The sequence below is a fragment of the Haliotis rufescens genome, unplaced genomic scaffold (genome assembly GCF_023055435.1).
Source record: "Haliotis rufescens isolate VD_foot unplaced genomic scaffold, xgHalRufe1.0.p SCAF_73, whole genome shotgun sequence".
Lineage (NCBI taxonomy): Eukaryota > Metazoa > Mollusca > Gastropoda > Lepetellida > Haliotidae > Haliotis > Haliotis rufescens.
In genome coordinates this window covers 1857537-1875596 of record NW_025964365.1, presented here as the reverse complement: position 1 = coordinate 1875596, position 18060 = coordinate 1857537, and the positions used below count along the sequence as shown (strand labels likewise).

The 18060-nt window shown below is 39.3% G+C and overlaps 1 protein-coding gene across 1 annotated transcript in view; it reads right to left on the bottom strand.

The window, feature by feature from the left end:
• The window catches only part of LOC124140989 (gamma-aminobutyric acid type B receptor subunit 1-like), a 31555-nt gene extending 13797 nt beyond the window's left edge, over positions 1-17758 (bottom strand). Inside the window, exons 1-9 of the mRNA XM_048388548.1 lie at positions 17398-17758; positions 11813-11950; positions 10599-10769; positions 9677-9778; positions 9334-9399; positions 7985-8318; positions 7479-7640; positions 6852-6947; positions 616-766 (exon numbers count right to left, since the gene is read on the bottom strand). Coding sequence (XP_048244505.1) covers positions 616-766; positions 6852-6947; positions 7479-7640; positions 7985-8318; positions 9334-9399; positions 9677-9778; positions 10599-10769; positions 11813-11950; positions 17398-17604 — 1427 coding nt within the window. The 5' untranslated portion in view covers positions 17605-17758. The remainder of the gene's footprint in view (positions 1-615; positions 767-6851; positions 6948-7478; positions 7641-7984; positions 8319-9333; positions 9400-9676; positions 9779-10598; positions 10770-11812; positions 11951-17397) is intronic.
• Between the last annotated feature and the right edge of the window lie 302 nt (positions 17759-18060).

The window sequence follows — 18060 nt, the reverse complement described above, 5'->3', positions numbered from 1 at the left end:
AATTACCAAGCCACAGATTACTTTTTAACAAACTGTTTCAGGAATGAATTATGGTTCAATAGACATAATCAAATGTATCAACAGGGTCTTTTTTCAAGTTTCAATTACATAAACAACAAACTCGGTATACTTTCTTTTGTCTCTCCGTGTATTACTTTCTGTATCGCAAATGTCAAATATCAGGAATAGAATTGTATTACGCGAGCAAATTTTGTCCAATCCTTTGAGATTATTTAAATCAAAAACCCGACTAGAAACTACACAGATTCAAGGACAGTTTCAAATCCACCTGGGCGTGGGGTGGGTGAAAAGCGTATAACGCTGACATAGCGGTACTAGTATTTTATTGACGTCTTACGGACCGACCTTTTATCGAAAAACATATACTGTCCCAAAAAATGCTTGAAAGTAGTTCCTGTCAGGTGGCCTCATTTGTATATTTATCGGACCGTGATACCGAGTTTATCGAACATGTTTATTGCATCCACAACACAATCCATTATGTGATAAAAACTGTATGGTGTTGTTCAACCAGCAAGACTAATTGCTCTCTAGACAATAATCAAGTTAAACAAATGTTCAATCTTTCTGTCAGATATAATTAATGATACTAACTTAATTTTCCGGAAGAGAACGTTGAATGCCAAAAAGAGGCAGCTGAGAACGATGCCCAGTCCGGCCAGAGCGCAAATACAGATGTACATGGGGAGGGGAAGACGTTCCAGCTTCCTTATGACCTGTACCGAGTCCTTGGGTACCTTGTCACCTGTGGGATATATCACACAATGTTAGTTACTCATAGATTCTTTCTTATATATACAAACCCCTTACTGGTATAACATTTATGCTATTTGCAAGAAATGTATATATATAAAAAGAAACTATAAACTTGAAAATTGAATTTGACAAAACATGCAAACGTTATCAAAAGGATGAAAACAGTCGCAGAATTACTGCAGAGTTTCGGTACAAACCACATATACCCACATACATACCCGTATCAAATACATCACCATCGGATAACCATTTCTTGTTTCCTTTAGCAACCATCAAACATGGGCTTTCTTTTGTCCGACAGTTTACATGTATAATTGTCAATATAAGAAGAGGAATCTGGAAGCGTTTTAATTATGACATTGTCCAATCCTTTTGAATTGACTAGAAACTACACAGAGGGCAAGCTGCAGATGCACCTGGGTGTGTGTGGGGGTGAGTAAGAAGCGGATTGCGCTGATACAGCAATACATGTTTTTAATGGCATTCTCATCAGCAATGATCCATGTGTCACATATTGTGTCATGCGAATGGGACTGACCCCGGCTGTGGTAAGGGACGAGGTTTCACGTTCCCACTCCTCCACTTCATCAGCAACTGTGGATGGGTTATATTTAAAGCTCACATGCTACAGAAATAAATAGTTATACCACTAAGAACGCGTATTGTGTATTTGTGCTGTAATTGATTGGTGCGTTCAATCAACCTCTACTCTAACTGCAGAATATTTGTTGATTTTAATCTCTGGCTAAACTTGCAACAATCACCAGTAACTTGGGTAAAGGTGTAAATCCTGCTGGGGAACAATGCAGGTAGCTGAGGTACCGTAAGTCCCCTTGGTCCCTAGTATGGTGACCTTAACCTTGTTGCTGGTGATCTATAGACCCATTTTTATATCGTATCGTATCCTAATAATCAGATAGTTTCAATGTTCTACAACTATTTTTAAGTCAATCTGTGATATCTTGCTAGTTATTATACTGTCCATCGACGACAGTTTTTTTTATTAATATTGACTAACTCGTTCAAGTCACATTATGTCTGAAATATTGCCGACGTGACTTTAATTAAACTAACTCACTCACTCACTCGAAATACATGTTTCATCCACGTTCAGAAAGATTCATTCATTCATTCATTATGAATGTATTTCTTTCAGTCTGTGTTCCTTATTCAGGCGTGAAGCTACAATTTGGTTACTTATTCCTTGTTAATATTTGAAACAAGACATGAAATCCACAATCTGGTTCTCTTAAGGTTACATCGAGTACCGGTCCTCAGCAGTACTGTCAATTTGGGGTTTTCCATTTCTATGTAGTTTATAAAATACGCTATGATTATTCACATAGCCTCTTACGTAATATATTATGAAATATTAAAAAGAACTTTTTGACGACAGTTATCATGGATAAGTATCAAGTATTAAGTGTAACAAATCAACATAACAGGGATCGCATGAACAGCAAAAGTGGGTGGAGGCAGAAGCTGAATTGTTTGGGTAAGGATGTTATATGTCGGGTACTTTACAAATTATGAGAATAACTATATTATTAGCATCTGTTTATGAAATACTGTCAATAAGTGACGATACCAGGTGTTCGCGAAAAGGATGGCGTGTCCTGTCTAACCGGTGGCACCCGCACAAACACATGCAAAGGCAAGTCAATTATTCACCTGATCAAATTCGGGATCATAACGTAAGTCTCTATAAGTCAAAATAGAGAATTTGCATCGGAAACCATTTTTGTCACTGGTGCGTTCACCAAATGAGCTAATCCCACCATCTTCCCGAGGCAAGGGGGGAGTTAACTCTCTTGAAGAAGATAACCAAAATGTGAAATATCAGAAGAGCTCAAAGACACAGTAACTTAACTGCTCTCACAGTACCACTCTTTGCCATAAGCGTTCCTTATATGAAACAGGGTGTTGACAGTGAGAAGTACTCGATAAGGTCGATCCGTAATTTAGGATAACAGATTAGGAACTTCCATTATAACTGGGTGAATAAGAACCTCTTGACAGATGCCCTATCTGCCATCGTACCACTGGGCGACACCATATAATGCGACTCAACTAATGATGATGGCACGTGAGGTTCCAAGATGCCTCCTGTACCGTGATGCACGAATCTCAACTACCTTGTTACAGGAGTCACCTGTTATTTGATTGCTATTAATCCTCAGAAGTATGTAAATAACATTGTGTTTATTAACAAGATAAAACACGAAGTTCTTTTACATCAAGATCGAACGATTGCCAAATCAGGTTGCAAATTAATGTTGGTTGGTTGGTTGGTTGTTTTACGCCGCACTCAGCAATATTCCAGCTGTATGACGGCGGTCTGTAAATAATCGAGTCTGGACCAGACAATCCAGTGATTGATATCATAAGCATCGATTCACGTAATTGGGATCGATGAGATGCATCAACCAAGTCAGCGAGCCTGACCACCCGATCCCGTTAGTCGCCTCTTACGACAAGCATAGTAGCCTTTTACGGCAAGCATGGGTTGCTGAAGACCTATTCTACCCCGGATCTTCACGGGTCCGCAAATTAATGACTATATGTGTATTGCGAACGTCAATATTCACCAGTAATGAAGAATTATCGAGAACCATGCTGCATGTTTAACCTCACCCGACTATATCAGGAGCATGTTTTTGTGAAACACTCACGGACGGTTGGGCAGCCTAGTGGTTAAAGCGTTCGCTCGTCACTCCGATGTCCCCGGTTCGATTCCCCACATGGGTACAATGTGTGAAGCCCATTTCTGTTGTCCCCAGCCGTGTTATTGCTAAAAGCGTCGTACAACCATACTTACTGCTAATCACTTAGTCTATCAAATACTAAAAGTGATGATACCAGGTGTTTGCGGTGAGCGTATCCTGTCCAGCCGGTGACACCCGTCACAAACACATGCAAAGGCACGTCATTGTTCACGTAAAATACACGTCATTGTATTCCAAAGAGACGCCATTGCCAATACAGCTGTGTGAGAACTAAAACATCACGCCCCCCTTACAGACGCAAGACCATCTATTTAAACCGCCCGCGTGTTATCAAAAATGAGCGGACCACTGTAACCATTCGTCACCACTCGCCCCTTTCCGTAACCTGCAAGAAGACTCGTCCCCCTATCGATGAATGTTATGTGCGAAAATACGACAAACCAATCAGAATACGCGTATGATTTCAAGTTCTTCGTCAAAGAATCCCTCAGAAATAATTTCTGTTTTTATATATGTCTTGCATCTAAAAATATACCCCAGACACAGTTAAATGTGTTCAATCATACTGTATAATTTCGCATGTCCTGATGTGCTTTAAATTGCATCTGAAATATAAATAATATATGGGGAAATATATGTGAACCATTGCGCAACGAATTGACAATTGTTTTAGGTATGCCCGTTTGCGCTAAGACGGAACCCGGTTGCAAAAATGGCCATGAGAGGGGCACGAGTCGCTATTCGGCTTGTCCCGGAATAACACGAGTTGGTCACGAGTGCACTGTAACTTGATAATGCCCTCATATTTCTTGACGACGGGCCATTATCACGCCCGTTGTTAGGTGACGTCATAGGATAGGGATAGGTGACGTCACATTCAATAGTGACGACATCTGGTTTGTTCTATGACGTGTCCATATTTGTAAAAGTGGGTCAGTGACATTCGTGTAGATTGCAGTAAATGTTTGAAAACCGATATTGTTGTTACTTTTTATTTGATAAAAAATTCCATCCATTTTAGCTATAATAACGGTAACGCTATTTTCAGGGCATGATCATTTGCAGAAAATAGCGTTACCTTCATAATAATACATTCGGCCTCATTCCAATCTCACCCCCTCCTCAGCTCTAGATGCCTATGCTCAGTATTTTTTAGCCTTGGCCTGAAATTAAGAGACTTGATGGTTCCCTTATGGAATGATTTTACATAACTTGTTTTCAGGGACTACATGTTAGTCCCAAGTAAGACAATGTCAACCCGTCAACGACAGCCTGCAGACGACTCTGAAGGAGTAATGAAACATGGGTTTGATGTACATCACCCTATGATAGCATAAGGGCAACTCTCCTATTGGTGGCTACCATTCAATGGTTTTTTCTCTGTGTTTATTTCTTCTTTCGTCTTTCTATGTAGCCTTTCCCCTATGTCACATACTTTCTGTGCACTCTTTCACAGTTGTGTAGTACAGTTATGCTTAATGATTCAAGTAAGGACACACACACGCACACGCACCACCAGCACCCTCAGCACGTGGGCCCCTCCCACTTCATGTAAATTCGTAGGACTGTCATTCCTATACTTTTATTAAAGCACTCTTTTTTTAAAAATCCAAAACGAATTTTGATAGCATTAATATGCGTTCAAAATGTCAAAATCTACTTTTGTTGTTTTAAAATAAAAAATCATTAACCCGCAACGACAAAGAAGCCAGAAATTCTGACTACATGACTACAGTTGTTTCCGGTTTTATACGTTGCTGCTGAAATTCTCGCCCTTTACGGATGTGCGAAACGCAAACTGAACAATACAAAACTGTTGTAAAGTTTCTAACATATCACATTCTGTAAGAGGACACAGATGTCGAACGTTTAGTGAGGAAACTTTAACCCCTGTCATAGGAAAACATGGCATATCGATTTCAAAGTCTGTTTTATACACAAATGTTCTAGGCTTCTTCTGGCCCCTATATCATGTGAACAAAAGTACCTCGAAAAATTGTATATAAAAATACAGGTATCCATTTATCTTGTGTCTCCATGAACTATGAATGTCTAAACACATATATTAAATACTATATTTACAATCTATAAATCGTGAAATTAATGCGTCACCAAATCAATGCTAATATCAACTCCTGGTCTTAAATGCATCATTAAATTAATGCAAGTAGGCCTGCCTTTCAAGAATAAAAAGTCATAACTAGCAGTAAACGATAGCACCAAGACTGTCGACTTGTAACGCCATGATACAGTATGGGGTGATTGCAGTTCGATTGATAAATACCATTTGCTGACTTCACAGACTTAACTTCAACTGCTTGACATGTGATCTAACTTCCATGAAATAAACAGTAGGAAATTCCAAATAGGGCATATTCAAATGCAATAGGTCGGGTCAGATTACACAAGTAAGCTTATACTTATATCATGTTTGCTGTGTGAACTAAGCGTAAATCTGAAATGTCTTCAGAGATTTCTATAGTTCAAGGTAAGAGTTGTGTCGCTTATTTTTACGTATTTGCAGTATTTGACCTAAGTTTGCAGCTGTCCGAATTTAAATGTTCTAAGGTTGTCTAATCTCTGCTAATCCAAGAAAGGAAAAGACCACTGACGTATTTAGAAGACATATTAAAGAGTGTGTAGATTGTGGTTAAAGCCGCTTCCAGCAATAGTCCAGCTATATGACGGCACGGGACATTAACAGATCGTACCCATTGTCAAGAAACGAACCTGGGTCTTCGACCAGCGCTTTTAACACTTGGGTCCCACCTCATCCCTTTAAGAGTTTATTTTCTCTGTAATTACTTCAGTTAAACTCAGTTCAAGAAATAATAACAGGTAAGGTCTCACAGATTTCTAGCGATTTAAGCCAACTTTACCCTAGCTTTTGTTTCTCGAATAAGGAAACAACATGCATAGCTAATGTCATGTTTGGACAAAGCAACGAAATAGCCCTTGTCTTAATAAGGAAACGAAAATACGTTGTTAGAGGTGAGGTGAGGTGGGGTGAGGTGAATGGGGTTTAACATTGCGTTCAAGATTATTGCACTTATATAGCAACCTGCTTGCACATGTGAGATACCATACTGCAGTTGAATCTAGATAACCTCTCAGACAGTATACTGACCACGAGCCGACCAGTCCTTATTTTATATCCTTAATGCCGAGCGCAAGGCGGGGTAACACTAAGTACCATCTTTTAACGTCCTTTGGTATGACGCGGTCGTGCATCGAACCCCGGACCTTCCGCTCTTCGGGAAGCCACTCCATCCACTACACGCCAGAGGCGATCTTGAATAAGCTAAATTGGATAAGTCACAAACAATGGATAGCGATGGAGAGACTGACCATTCCAGACGACGGGGGCAGAGTCGACCAGCCACTCGATCTTGACGTCAGTCTGGAGGTTGGCGTCGTACAACCCCACCATGTCGATCTTACTGTCTGAAACATGAAACGTGCTTTGAGGACACTCATCTGACGGATGTCGGCTAACACAGATTATTCCAACAGATAACGAGAAGAATCTAGCAATAATTGGGACAGAGATCCCAGAAGCAGTCAATAGGAGAAAGGCTGTAATTTCGGGTTGGCGGTCAGGTACGGAAAAGATGCCAATGCAACCATCTTAGTAATATGTAACAATAAAATTTAATGTTGATTCAAAATTAAATGGACACTTTAAACACGCTGACATATGAAAAAAAGTTGTAATGCCGCGTTGACGGTCAGCCACCGAAAAGATGTCAAATGCAACCGTTCTTTAAAAATATGTAACAGTGAAATTAACTGTTGTTTCATATTTAAATGGACACAATAAGACACGCCGCCATGTTAAACTCCTTCTCTGAACCCCATGATGCTGCGTACTTGCAAGCTCAAAAACGCGCATGGTTTGTCCAACAGGCATACGTCACGAAGGAAGGTCTAGATAACCATCAAGGTTGTGTCATACTGGTTATGTTCGCAACTTACTCTGCAGCCTGTCTACTCTGTACAGTGACACCATGTCCCCCTTCTCGTTGAATCTGAACTGCCCTCTGATCCCCAAGAAATTGACCCTCCTCGTGTTGTCCAGAAGAAGCATTCCCAGGTCGTCATCAGAGTAGTCAAAGTCCTCCAGGCCCTTGCTGCTGCCTGAAGCACAACGTAGCAGATGGCCTTGACGTGTGGTGTCATTGAGGAATGGATATCATCGTTATAAACAATATTCCGCCTGGGTATAGTAAGATGGGACATTTTATCTATGTTTTACATGGGCACCTCAACTAAAGGATTATCACACGAACATAGCAAGATATAGTATATCGCGGTGGGTAACAGTGAATAATTTCCCCTTTTGTTTGCCTTTAGTTGGGACATATTGACAGATCAGAAGTTCATGTCATATCTAACTGATATCAGCTCCAAAATTGTTCGAATCAAATTACTCTTTCAAAAGAGAGTACCCTGCAGTTATCGTCTACTTGTGGTATACAGACCGTTATTCATGAGATCCGTGAGAGTGCCATTCAGTGCCAGACATATCGCCCAGGTTGTATCGTACGTCATAGGACCAAAGCGCAGACCCGGCATGTCAGGGGTCGTCCTGGCAGCAAACTGGTCCAAAAACTCCGCAGGGGTAAGGCCAGACAACGCTTTCTCTCCCCGGGGGTTCTGGTAGATTCTGTCAACAGCCCAATACCCTTCTATAGCTTCAGCCAACTGTTCCTCCGTGCAGTCCATCAATGGGTTGGCCACCTTCCACCATTCTGTCTCGTACCACCCGTTAATCACCCATACGACCTTGGGGCCGTACAGTCCCACCTTGTAGGCCTGTGAAAAGGGAAAATGTGGTTGTATATTATTTCAACGTTACGTCAACTTCTATTCAAATGGACAGGTGGATCTCACTTTTGCATATCATGGACTAACAGTCTGCCAACAAAGGGCGCTGGCCAGACTTTACGGAAATAGCCGAACGTGAGGTTGAGGGCCCACTTGCAAACAACAACCATACCACCAGCTCGCATTCTTGAAAAGACGGTCGTAAGTCTACAGTCGCTTTGCATAACTGAACCAAGGAGAGTAACTGCGGGCCCCCAAATTATGGGATATCTTTCGATTCAAAACCTGCTGTGATGGACCGGACCCTAAACGAACATGGAACCTCGTTAATCTGGATAGTACATGTTCCGATCACCCAGGACTCGTGAGGACTCCGTGCATCAGTACAGATCCCAGCATGCAAAGTTTGTCGTAAGGGGCGACTAAATTGATCAGACAGCCAGGCTCGGTGACCAAGGTGATTGTATGTCATCGTGTCCCAGTTGCGTGGATCGATGCTCATGCTGCCAATCGCTGGATTGTCTGGTCCAGATTGGATTATATATAGACTGCTGTCATGAAGCTGCAATGTTGCTCTGTGCGGCGTTCAATAACAAATGAATGAACGAAATCTTCTGAACTGACAAATGCCCGCATGAGCCAACCATGTGTTGGAAGTGATGTCACATCTCATATGTGTAAAGTTTCAGGCAGTCAGAAAGGCGGGGTTTTCGATCTAATAGCTAGGGCCCTCCTGGGTTTCCTTGTATAACACACTGTGCATTACGCTTAACTGGACATGTTTTAATTCATGAACAAGTGAATGAGTGGGGTTAAAGGCCGCTCTGAACAGTACTCCAGTATTCAGCTTGATGTGGAAGGAACGCCAGAAGTGATGCAGGTCCTAGACGTTTCCCACTTTGGTTAAGCCGTGTCCCCCAATTCATGAATGAGGTAAGTGTATCACTTATTTATTAGAACGATTTGTTAAAGCCACAATATTGGACAGTGCACATTTACTCACATGACAAAACACTTGCTGAGCCATATCAGCATAAAAACTTCCAACGATTATTCGGACGTCATTGGTCTGAAATTTGAAAACGATACATTTGAAAATAGTAAATAAAAGCGACAAAACCCTTTCTATATTCATAATTATCTCGGCATAAATCAGATTGTACGATTCCGACTAAATCATGAGCAAATGTTTGTGATTCACTATCAAATAGTGATGGTACCAGGTGGTCGCATTTCAGTGTTGAACAAGAATCAACATATTGCCAACATTACTACATGTCATGCATACATCTCGCTGAATAATTAAATGGTATAGGACATGGAGAACGCAGCACCGGGGTGGGTACCTTGAGGTTTTCCACCTGTGTCTGGGGGGTACTGCTGATGATCTCTGATCTCACGATGGTGATGTTGGCCTCCTTCATGCGCTTGATCAGGTCAGCAATTGGCTGGATCGGATGCATAACATAAAGATAACACCCTATAAAGTACATGGAAACTGAGGAAAGAAAATTAGTTCCTGACATTATCGTACGGATAGTCAGGTTTCGTATGTAATGAGGTCAAGACAACCAAAGAGTCCCACACTATAACTAACAAGTTTCCGGCCACACTGAAGCACAATATCAGGAGAAACATCTGACTGTAAATGTTAAATCGGTGGTATAGCCAAGTGGTTAAAGCCTTCCCTGACATAGGTACCATTTGTGAAGGCCATTCTTGGTGTCGATCGTCGTTATATTGACGGAATATATGTAAATGGAGCATAAAACTGCACCTTGTTCTATTAATAACAAGTTGATATGTTTAAAATAAGGGGATGTCGGTAAACACTTTATTTCTTTACATTTTTAAAATAAACAAAATAAAATCTACACCCATAGTAGCTGAAAAGGAAAAAGAACGAAAAAGCTATGATTTGATGTGGATATCATAGCTGTGTTTTGGACCTTTACTTTGCAGTGTTTCGGTGACTATTTTGAGCTTAATCACGTTTGGATAACGTTTGGTTTTTTTCTACAAAATTTCGTTTTCAAGTGTATACGTTGTTTGTGAAGTGAATGATTATCAAGGATCAGCAGGAACACTGTGAGAGTTACAGCTAGATCAAAAGGACGTTCGAGTAACGTAACATTTTTCATAACAAATCCTTTTGCAGTTTATGTATGTGTTTTGTTTTAAATTCCGACATCATTCTTTACTGTTCACACCGTTCAAAACATGATATATTACTATTACAATGCACCTCTTTAAATGTTGAAAACTCACCGCCGAGAACAGCTCATACGACTGGTGAATGGTTGCGATACTCGACCAACCAAACTGCTTGAAAATGTCGACGATGGCAGGGTTGACATCTACATCCGGGGTATTTGCACGGAAGAAACGTGGAAAGCGTGTTTTGTCTGATAGAGCCGGTGATACAGATATGTAGGACATCTAGAAAGATGAAATTATACGGCAAATGATATTTCACTGGTGATGAAGTTGAAAAAGACAAATAAAGTTTTGAAATAATAAAAATATTTTACAATATTTTAGGTACTTGAAACAGTGTTTCGGAAACTAGAGGAATGTTTATTTACCTGTCATACGTACAGGACTAATACTAAATAAATAGTGTTCTATTGATTAATTCGTAAAGACTCATTAGCGACGTGAAACAAATTCAAGCAGCAATGCGAGAGTTTGCTAATGACTGTTTGATGTAATCTTATCAAAGGAAGGTATTTTTTTGTTATAAATTGTAAGGAAAAAATGAAAGTCAAATTTAATGAATGGCTTCAAAAGCGGAGAGAGATGACTGTATCCACTTTTCGTTATCTTTCACAACAAGCTGTTAACAAGGTTACCGATCCATTAAAGTAAAGAGAGGTGTGAAATCATCGCGCATTGTGTTGACAAGCATTGTAATAATTCTTTTCGAAGGATCTAATCAGGTGTTTTGTGTCGAAGCCTTGATTGAAAAGCTTAGCATTGAGCAAAATGTGTCATTTCAGTCCCAGACGAATTCTGCGGGAAAAGTGCGAACATTCCGCTACTAAAATTACGAAATTCTGCGGTAAAAGCGTAACCTTATTCCCCTCAAATATTAATTCTAACCCATATTTCTTCTTTAAAATGTTCTATATTTTACATTTTTACATTTAAAAACATGAAATTATGCAATTACATATGCATGGTTTCTGATATCTATTTATGGTTAGATGTTAACATAATTTATGTAGTCGTAAGAACATTAAAAGTGAGTATTATATATTTCAAATTACGTTTTATGGTAATATGTATAGTTTGTATGTTTGAATCGCATGTAAATGTTTGGTATCATTTGAGTGCAAAATTCCATAGAAAAACATAATGAAAATTAGAGTATAGATGGACACAAATGACAAATTCCGCGTTTTTCTGCATTTCTGCGGAAGTTACATTTTCTGCAAATCTGTCCGCGATCACGGAATCGTCTTTCCATGTATATAACCTACCTGGACCATGTTCCAGAGGTGGGATGCTTGCGCCGTGGCCTGACTGACGATGGAGCATCCGGCCCCGATGATCATCACCTTGGTAGGTGGGGAGATGAGGTTCTTGTACATGATGTCCACACCGATCCCAGGATCGCACTGGCCACAACATGCACAGGCGTACAGTTCATAGGATCAAAGATTTACATACCATCCATCATGATGAGCAATTCAACCATAAACCTGCAGTATGGTTTAATAATAATTTATGTGTAACAGTAATGATATAACAATAGTGGTATAAGAATTATTTTGATTGATAAGCGACCATAAAGTGCTGACTATGTATATAAAAGTTCTGTAAATGATACACTATTACAAACTGACATTTATATAAAACGTATGTTGTGCCAGAATATTTATCTGAATATATTTTAGCCCTACCCTTAACTCTTAGACCTCGCCTTTTTTTAATGAATCTTGGGTAAATGTGGGTTATATTACTAATTTAGTTATCATGTTTTTTAACTAAATAAAATATATAAATGCCCCCCTCCTCACTTTTAAGGAACATAAGGTGTATTCTAAGAATCAATTTTGAAGGGCCTTATGAGGAATTAACGTTATCTGGCTCTCTGACATCCTCCAAGCAATAAGACGATTATACACCCCAATACATCCAGTGTAACACGTACTCCTTCAACCTCAGCGACACTGTATTCAAACACAAAATACTTAATCAAAGAGTAGTCGACCGCGCATCAATCATTCCATATACCTGCTAAGATCCGGGTTAGAGTAAGTCTTCAGCAACCGATGTTTGCCGTAAAAGGCGACTATGCTTGTCGCAAGAGACGACTAACGGGATCGGGTGGTCAGGCTTGCTGACCTGGTTGATGCATGTCATCGTAGATATTTTTTAATCACCGCTAAAAAAATAATGGAATATTGCTCAAATCTGCGTAAAATAATACTCAATCACTCACTAACGCTGATGTGGTTTGTATCAGCTTTATATTTTATGCCCTCAATGCTGAATACAGTGAACCCAACAAATTACGAAGCTAACATACATGTATATCGCTAATTACGAGGATATGACGTAACGTTACGGGACTTAAGTGGAATCAAATGTGTGGAGTAGGCTAAAGGTGAGTGAATAAATTTGGTTTAAAGCCACTTTGAACAGACATTTATTCATTAATAAAGGCTACCGGCCTACAATACAATACTTCAATTTAAATATCCTGCATACAAGGGTAATATTAAATAACTGTTTTTCTCATTTATCATTGTAAACGAACAGATCAATGTTAAATATTGCAAGTCTCTCGGTAGAATTCGTAAGGTAGATATTGTTTTCAGTTGTTGGATAATCTGTATAAAATGGATGTATATATTGCTTTCTGAGCTGGGCGTAGCCTCCACATATCATCATCATCTATTCATCTTCTACAATCTTCTTATTTTTCTTCAAACACAATTCTCAATATCTTTCATCATGAGGAATATTATTGTGTTTCCAATCTCAACAAATAATCCAAAATTATTACATCTAAATTTTGATACCTGCCATTTAATATATTGAGGTATGTTTATTGTTAGATATGATATATTTACAGGAAAGTACGTTTATAACGAACACGCTTATAACAAACTGACGGATATAACGAACTGATTTTTTCCCCCGACTAGTTAGTGGTCCCTTTGAGTTCGTTATAACCGTAGTTTACTGTATGTGTATTGTTATATAAAACTAGACTTTGATGAACCGAGGATGAGTGGCAGTCTTGATATAAATTGTCGGTAAGCCTTTGCTTATATTCGCATAAAAGACATGTCAGCATCTCCTCTATTCTGGTGACTATACCAAATCCTAGGCGAAATAACATATTCTTTATTGAAATAGCCTTGTGTGTCTTCCTGCATCATCAGTGGAACTAAGCATCATGTAAGCCTGATATGGTAGTCTATCATTGTTGAGGTGAATTAATTTAGTCCAATATTTTATCGCTCTTGTCATGTCAATAAGTTGTTGAGGGCAACTTTGAACATTATTCCAGTTATATCACGGCGTGTCAGCTGGGACCCTTAATGGGCTGTCCTCGGATCTTTGTTTAGCGATAGCGGGAACTAAGATCTGATTTTAATGAGATTGGTTCCCAGATGGGTGACTTGTGTTAATGTACACTACATATCCAGATGGGTGACTTGTGTTAATGTACACTACATATTCAGATGGGTGACTTGTGTTAATGTACACTACACATCCAGATGGGTGACTTGTGTTAATGTACACTACATATCCAGATGGGTGACTTGTGTTAATGTACACTACACATCCAGATGGGTGACTTGTGTTAATGTACACTACATATCCAGATGGGTGACTTGTGTTAATGTACACTACATATCCAGATGGGTGACTTGTGTTAATGTACACTACATATCCAGATGGGTGACTTGTGTTAATGTACACTACACATCCAGATGGGTGACTTGTGTTAATGTACACTACATATCCAGATGGATGACTTGTGTTAATGTACACTACATATCCAGATGGGTGACTTGTGTTAATGTACACTACATATCCAGATGGGTGACTTGTGTTAATGTACACTACATATCAACAGCTGTTATTTATTAACTATATATCCCCAATTAGGTACTGCATAAATATGAATGTTACGGGATTTGCACAAATTAAACACGCTAAAGAACGTACACACCCATGTTTGATGGTAGCTATAAATGAAATCAACATGAAATGGTTATTCGATGTTGTATTTGATACCCTTTCACAGCTGTGTTTTGGACCTTAAGTTACAGTGTTTGGGTACCAAGTTCTCTAGTGTTTCCGCGCAATGCATCTACAAGATGAAATACAAGAATGTTATTGTGCCTGACAGATCCACTATACCAGCTCCTACCACGGTAATAAAAAAGAGTTTAATGTTCTTGTGGATCAGATGCAAGACCAACATCCCTCAAAAGTCCCCCGCAAATAAATTGATTTGATGAGTAAGCTGTTGAATGACCAAATTGATATTCTCGTACGTCCTTTGCGAGTTGACTACACACTCTTACGTCTATTATTATCAGAAATGGCATGGTGCAGAGATATCGATAATAAATGTGTTAAATATAGACAGATGCATTGGCGAACTGTATTTGATAAGTCGCTCAGCTTGAAACAATTATACACGAGGACGTTCGTGTTACAACTGTTAATGTCTGCTGGTTTGACAAGATGGATGAAGATTAAACGTAGAACCGGATTGCACAGCACTCGCCGCGATTCTCAATGTAGGTGTTGTGTCCCCTAGTCGTGCCGGGATCCGCTGATTGTGGGTTCGAATTCCTCTCACTAATTTAACAACATCAGTGTTTGTTTTCGTAATATTCAGTATGCTTATTTTTTCCAATGTGTGAATCCCGTTTCATTGGGATGCAAAGGCGATATCAAATTATACTTTTGCTTTCGTTGCTATACAATAGGCCAGGAGTCGAAATATTGCTATCTCTTAAAACGAATTGTCTGTCGAGTAGTTAAGTAGAAGCGACAAACCCCTTTCCATGATCATAAGAAACCTCTGCTATAATGGCAGAGTCCTTTGTACAATTCCAACCACAATTATATCATAAGCATCTGTTAATGAACCTTATCAATAGTGAAGACACCAGGTGTTAAATGTTCTTTTCTTTGTCGCCTCTTGCAACAAGCATGGGTTGCTGAATATCAATTCCAACCCCGATCTTCAAGGGACTGACAGGTATTGACTGGTATAGATAGTTGGATTCATTAGATTCGTGTGATTAGGAGGAATGACACCTCGTTAGTTAGATATTCTAATTGCCAGCTTTCGTGTTCATCCCGACATTACGATCATCCTAATTAAGATAAGGATAAAAAATATGCTATTCTAGCAGACTCCCCTACATCAGAAAAAGACCGCATGTTAATGACATTGAAATTTGCAAGAAAAGTTATGCTATAAACTGAAGGAACATTCTCAAATAAAAAAAAATGTTTACCTAAATACCCCAAGATATATAAAACTCCAAGAACCACCAACAGTTTCATTCCCCTATTCTCCTAAAAGTTTTATATATATCCATGGGTGTTTGAGACAAATGGAATGAATATCATGTGGATTCTCAAAATCTACAAGGCTTTGCTTAAACTGTTGCACTCATTGTTGCCTCATCTGTTTCATATTTAGGTCTATGCATAATGATTCAGGGTGACAGTATATCACTGAGACTGAATGACAAGAGGGGTGACTTCAACTTTCCAATAATCATTTCCCCTTTGTGTAGAATAATGTTCCAATAGAATAGCGGTTCCAGCTCTTTGTGTTTACATTTAAGGCACTTTTGAGGCACAATCTGTTTCACCTTTCACAGAAAGTGATCGCGTGTTTACTCGCGAGTATTTTGTGTATATATGTTGTTGGGTTCTGATTTTTTTCTTCGTTTCGTATTTTTGTTAATCTTCATTTTTAGGGGGGGGGGGGGGGGGGGGGGGGGGGGTGGCAGGGGGGGAGTATTTTGTGTATATATGTTGTTGGGTTCTGATTTTTGGTTTCGATTCCCAACATGGGCTGAATGCCTAAAGTCCATTTGTGGCGTCACCTGCAGTGATATTGCTTGAATATTGCTAATTGCGGCATAAAACTATACTCACTCTCTCACTCTAATCTGTCAAAGTCAAATTACACTGATGAACAATAAGATATCTCTCCTATATAAATTTTCAAAACCTTTGCTGTGGATAAATAAATAAATGAATAAAATTAAGTTGCGAATGTTGTATTCAATACCGCCGAAACAAAAGCATTAAAACGTTATTGATTTACATTAAAACATTCTTAAAATACTTCCACTTTTAATACGTCAAATAGGCAAAGCATGTTCAGAATGATTTATATATTTTCTCTCGTTATGATAAATAACATTAAAATGTGTAATGAAGTTATTTTCATCCATAATCATTATGTTAAACATGTACAAATCGCACTAAACACACAGGAATGATATGTCATGTGTTGGAACACTTCTGAACTTATTTTCATTACCAGGAGAATAACCTTTTGTCCGTCTATGTTGGTGTCACACAATGATTAAAGCGTTTACACATGACTTGTACCCGGAGTGGATATTTCACGTTTAGCACTTGCAAAGATGCAGTCAAAAATATGTCTTACCTAAGCACTGACGTTAGCATCTAAGCTTAATCCAGGACTAGCACTTGTCGATATGCAATTTAACGTTTATCTGTGACAAGTAGAAAGTCTTGGTCTGGCACAGGTCGACATGAAATTCAATGATTATTAAAGGACAAATTGTAAGTCTCAAGCTGGCACTTGTGAACATGAAACTGAACGTCTATCAAGGGACATTAAATTGTAAGTCTTAGGCTAGCACTGGTCGACATGAAACTGAACTTTTATCAAGGGACAATTAAATTGTAAGTCTTAGGCTAGCACTGATCGACATGAAACTGAACGTTTATCAAGGGACAAGTAGGAAATCTCACGTTAGCAATGGTCGACATATTGTCTAAAAGCTGAACGTCAGAAAGTACAGAATAGTAATCCTACCTTGGTATTGTTCCAGATGAGATTGAGTCTGTACCCAGGTAGAATATCCTCCCTTGCGTTCACCTCTGCCAGCGCCATGTCTACAGCCACCACCTGCCCCGCCCCTCCCCTCCAGGCCCCCTCTAGGGGGAAGAGCCCTAGGAGGTACAGGTCATTGACACCTGCAACCACCCCCAGGGTCGACAGAATCCACGCCACACCCAACATGTACACCGACAGTTGTTAATCTAGGAAAACTCCACCACGCTCTGAAACTTTGATAATACCGGTGCTAATGGTTATACAATCAATACCTATTATGAATATCAAATATTTGAAATATTATACCAGTGAAAGCATCACCCCAGTACCTCAGGTGAGTTCCAACTCTTCGTTATTGTTCTCAAACACAGGCTGATCAGTTCCCGATTCGTTTATTGATTTTGTCCGTCATCGCTTCCACCAATAGCGTTTGACTTGACCCTGTCTTCAAAACAGGTGGGAACGGAAAGCCTTGAATATGAAGAATATTTGACATGTTAGAAAAACGAACGTTATAACAGAGAATATCGACCACAATTTAAGGTTATGTTTCTAGTGTCATAAAATCTCGTCGTAATGTCTTAAGGAGCTGTTTGTTGAAGAAAATCAATTGAAGTGTTATCAGTTTCGTGAGATAATGAA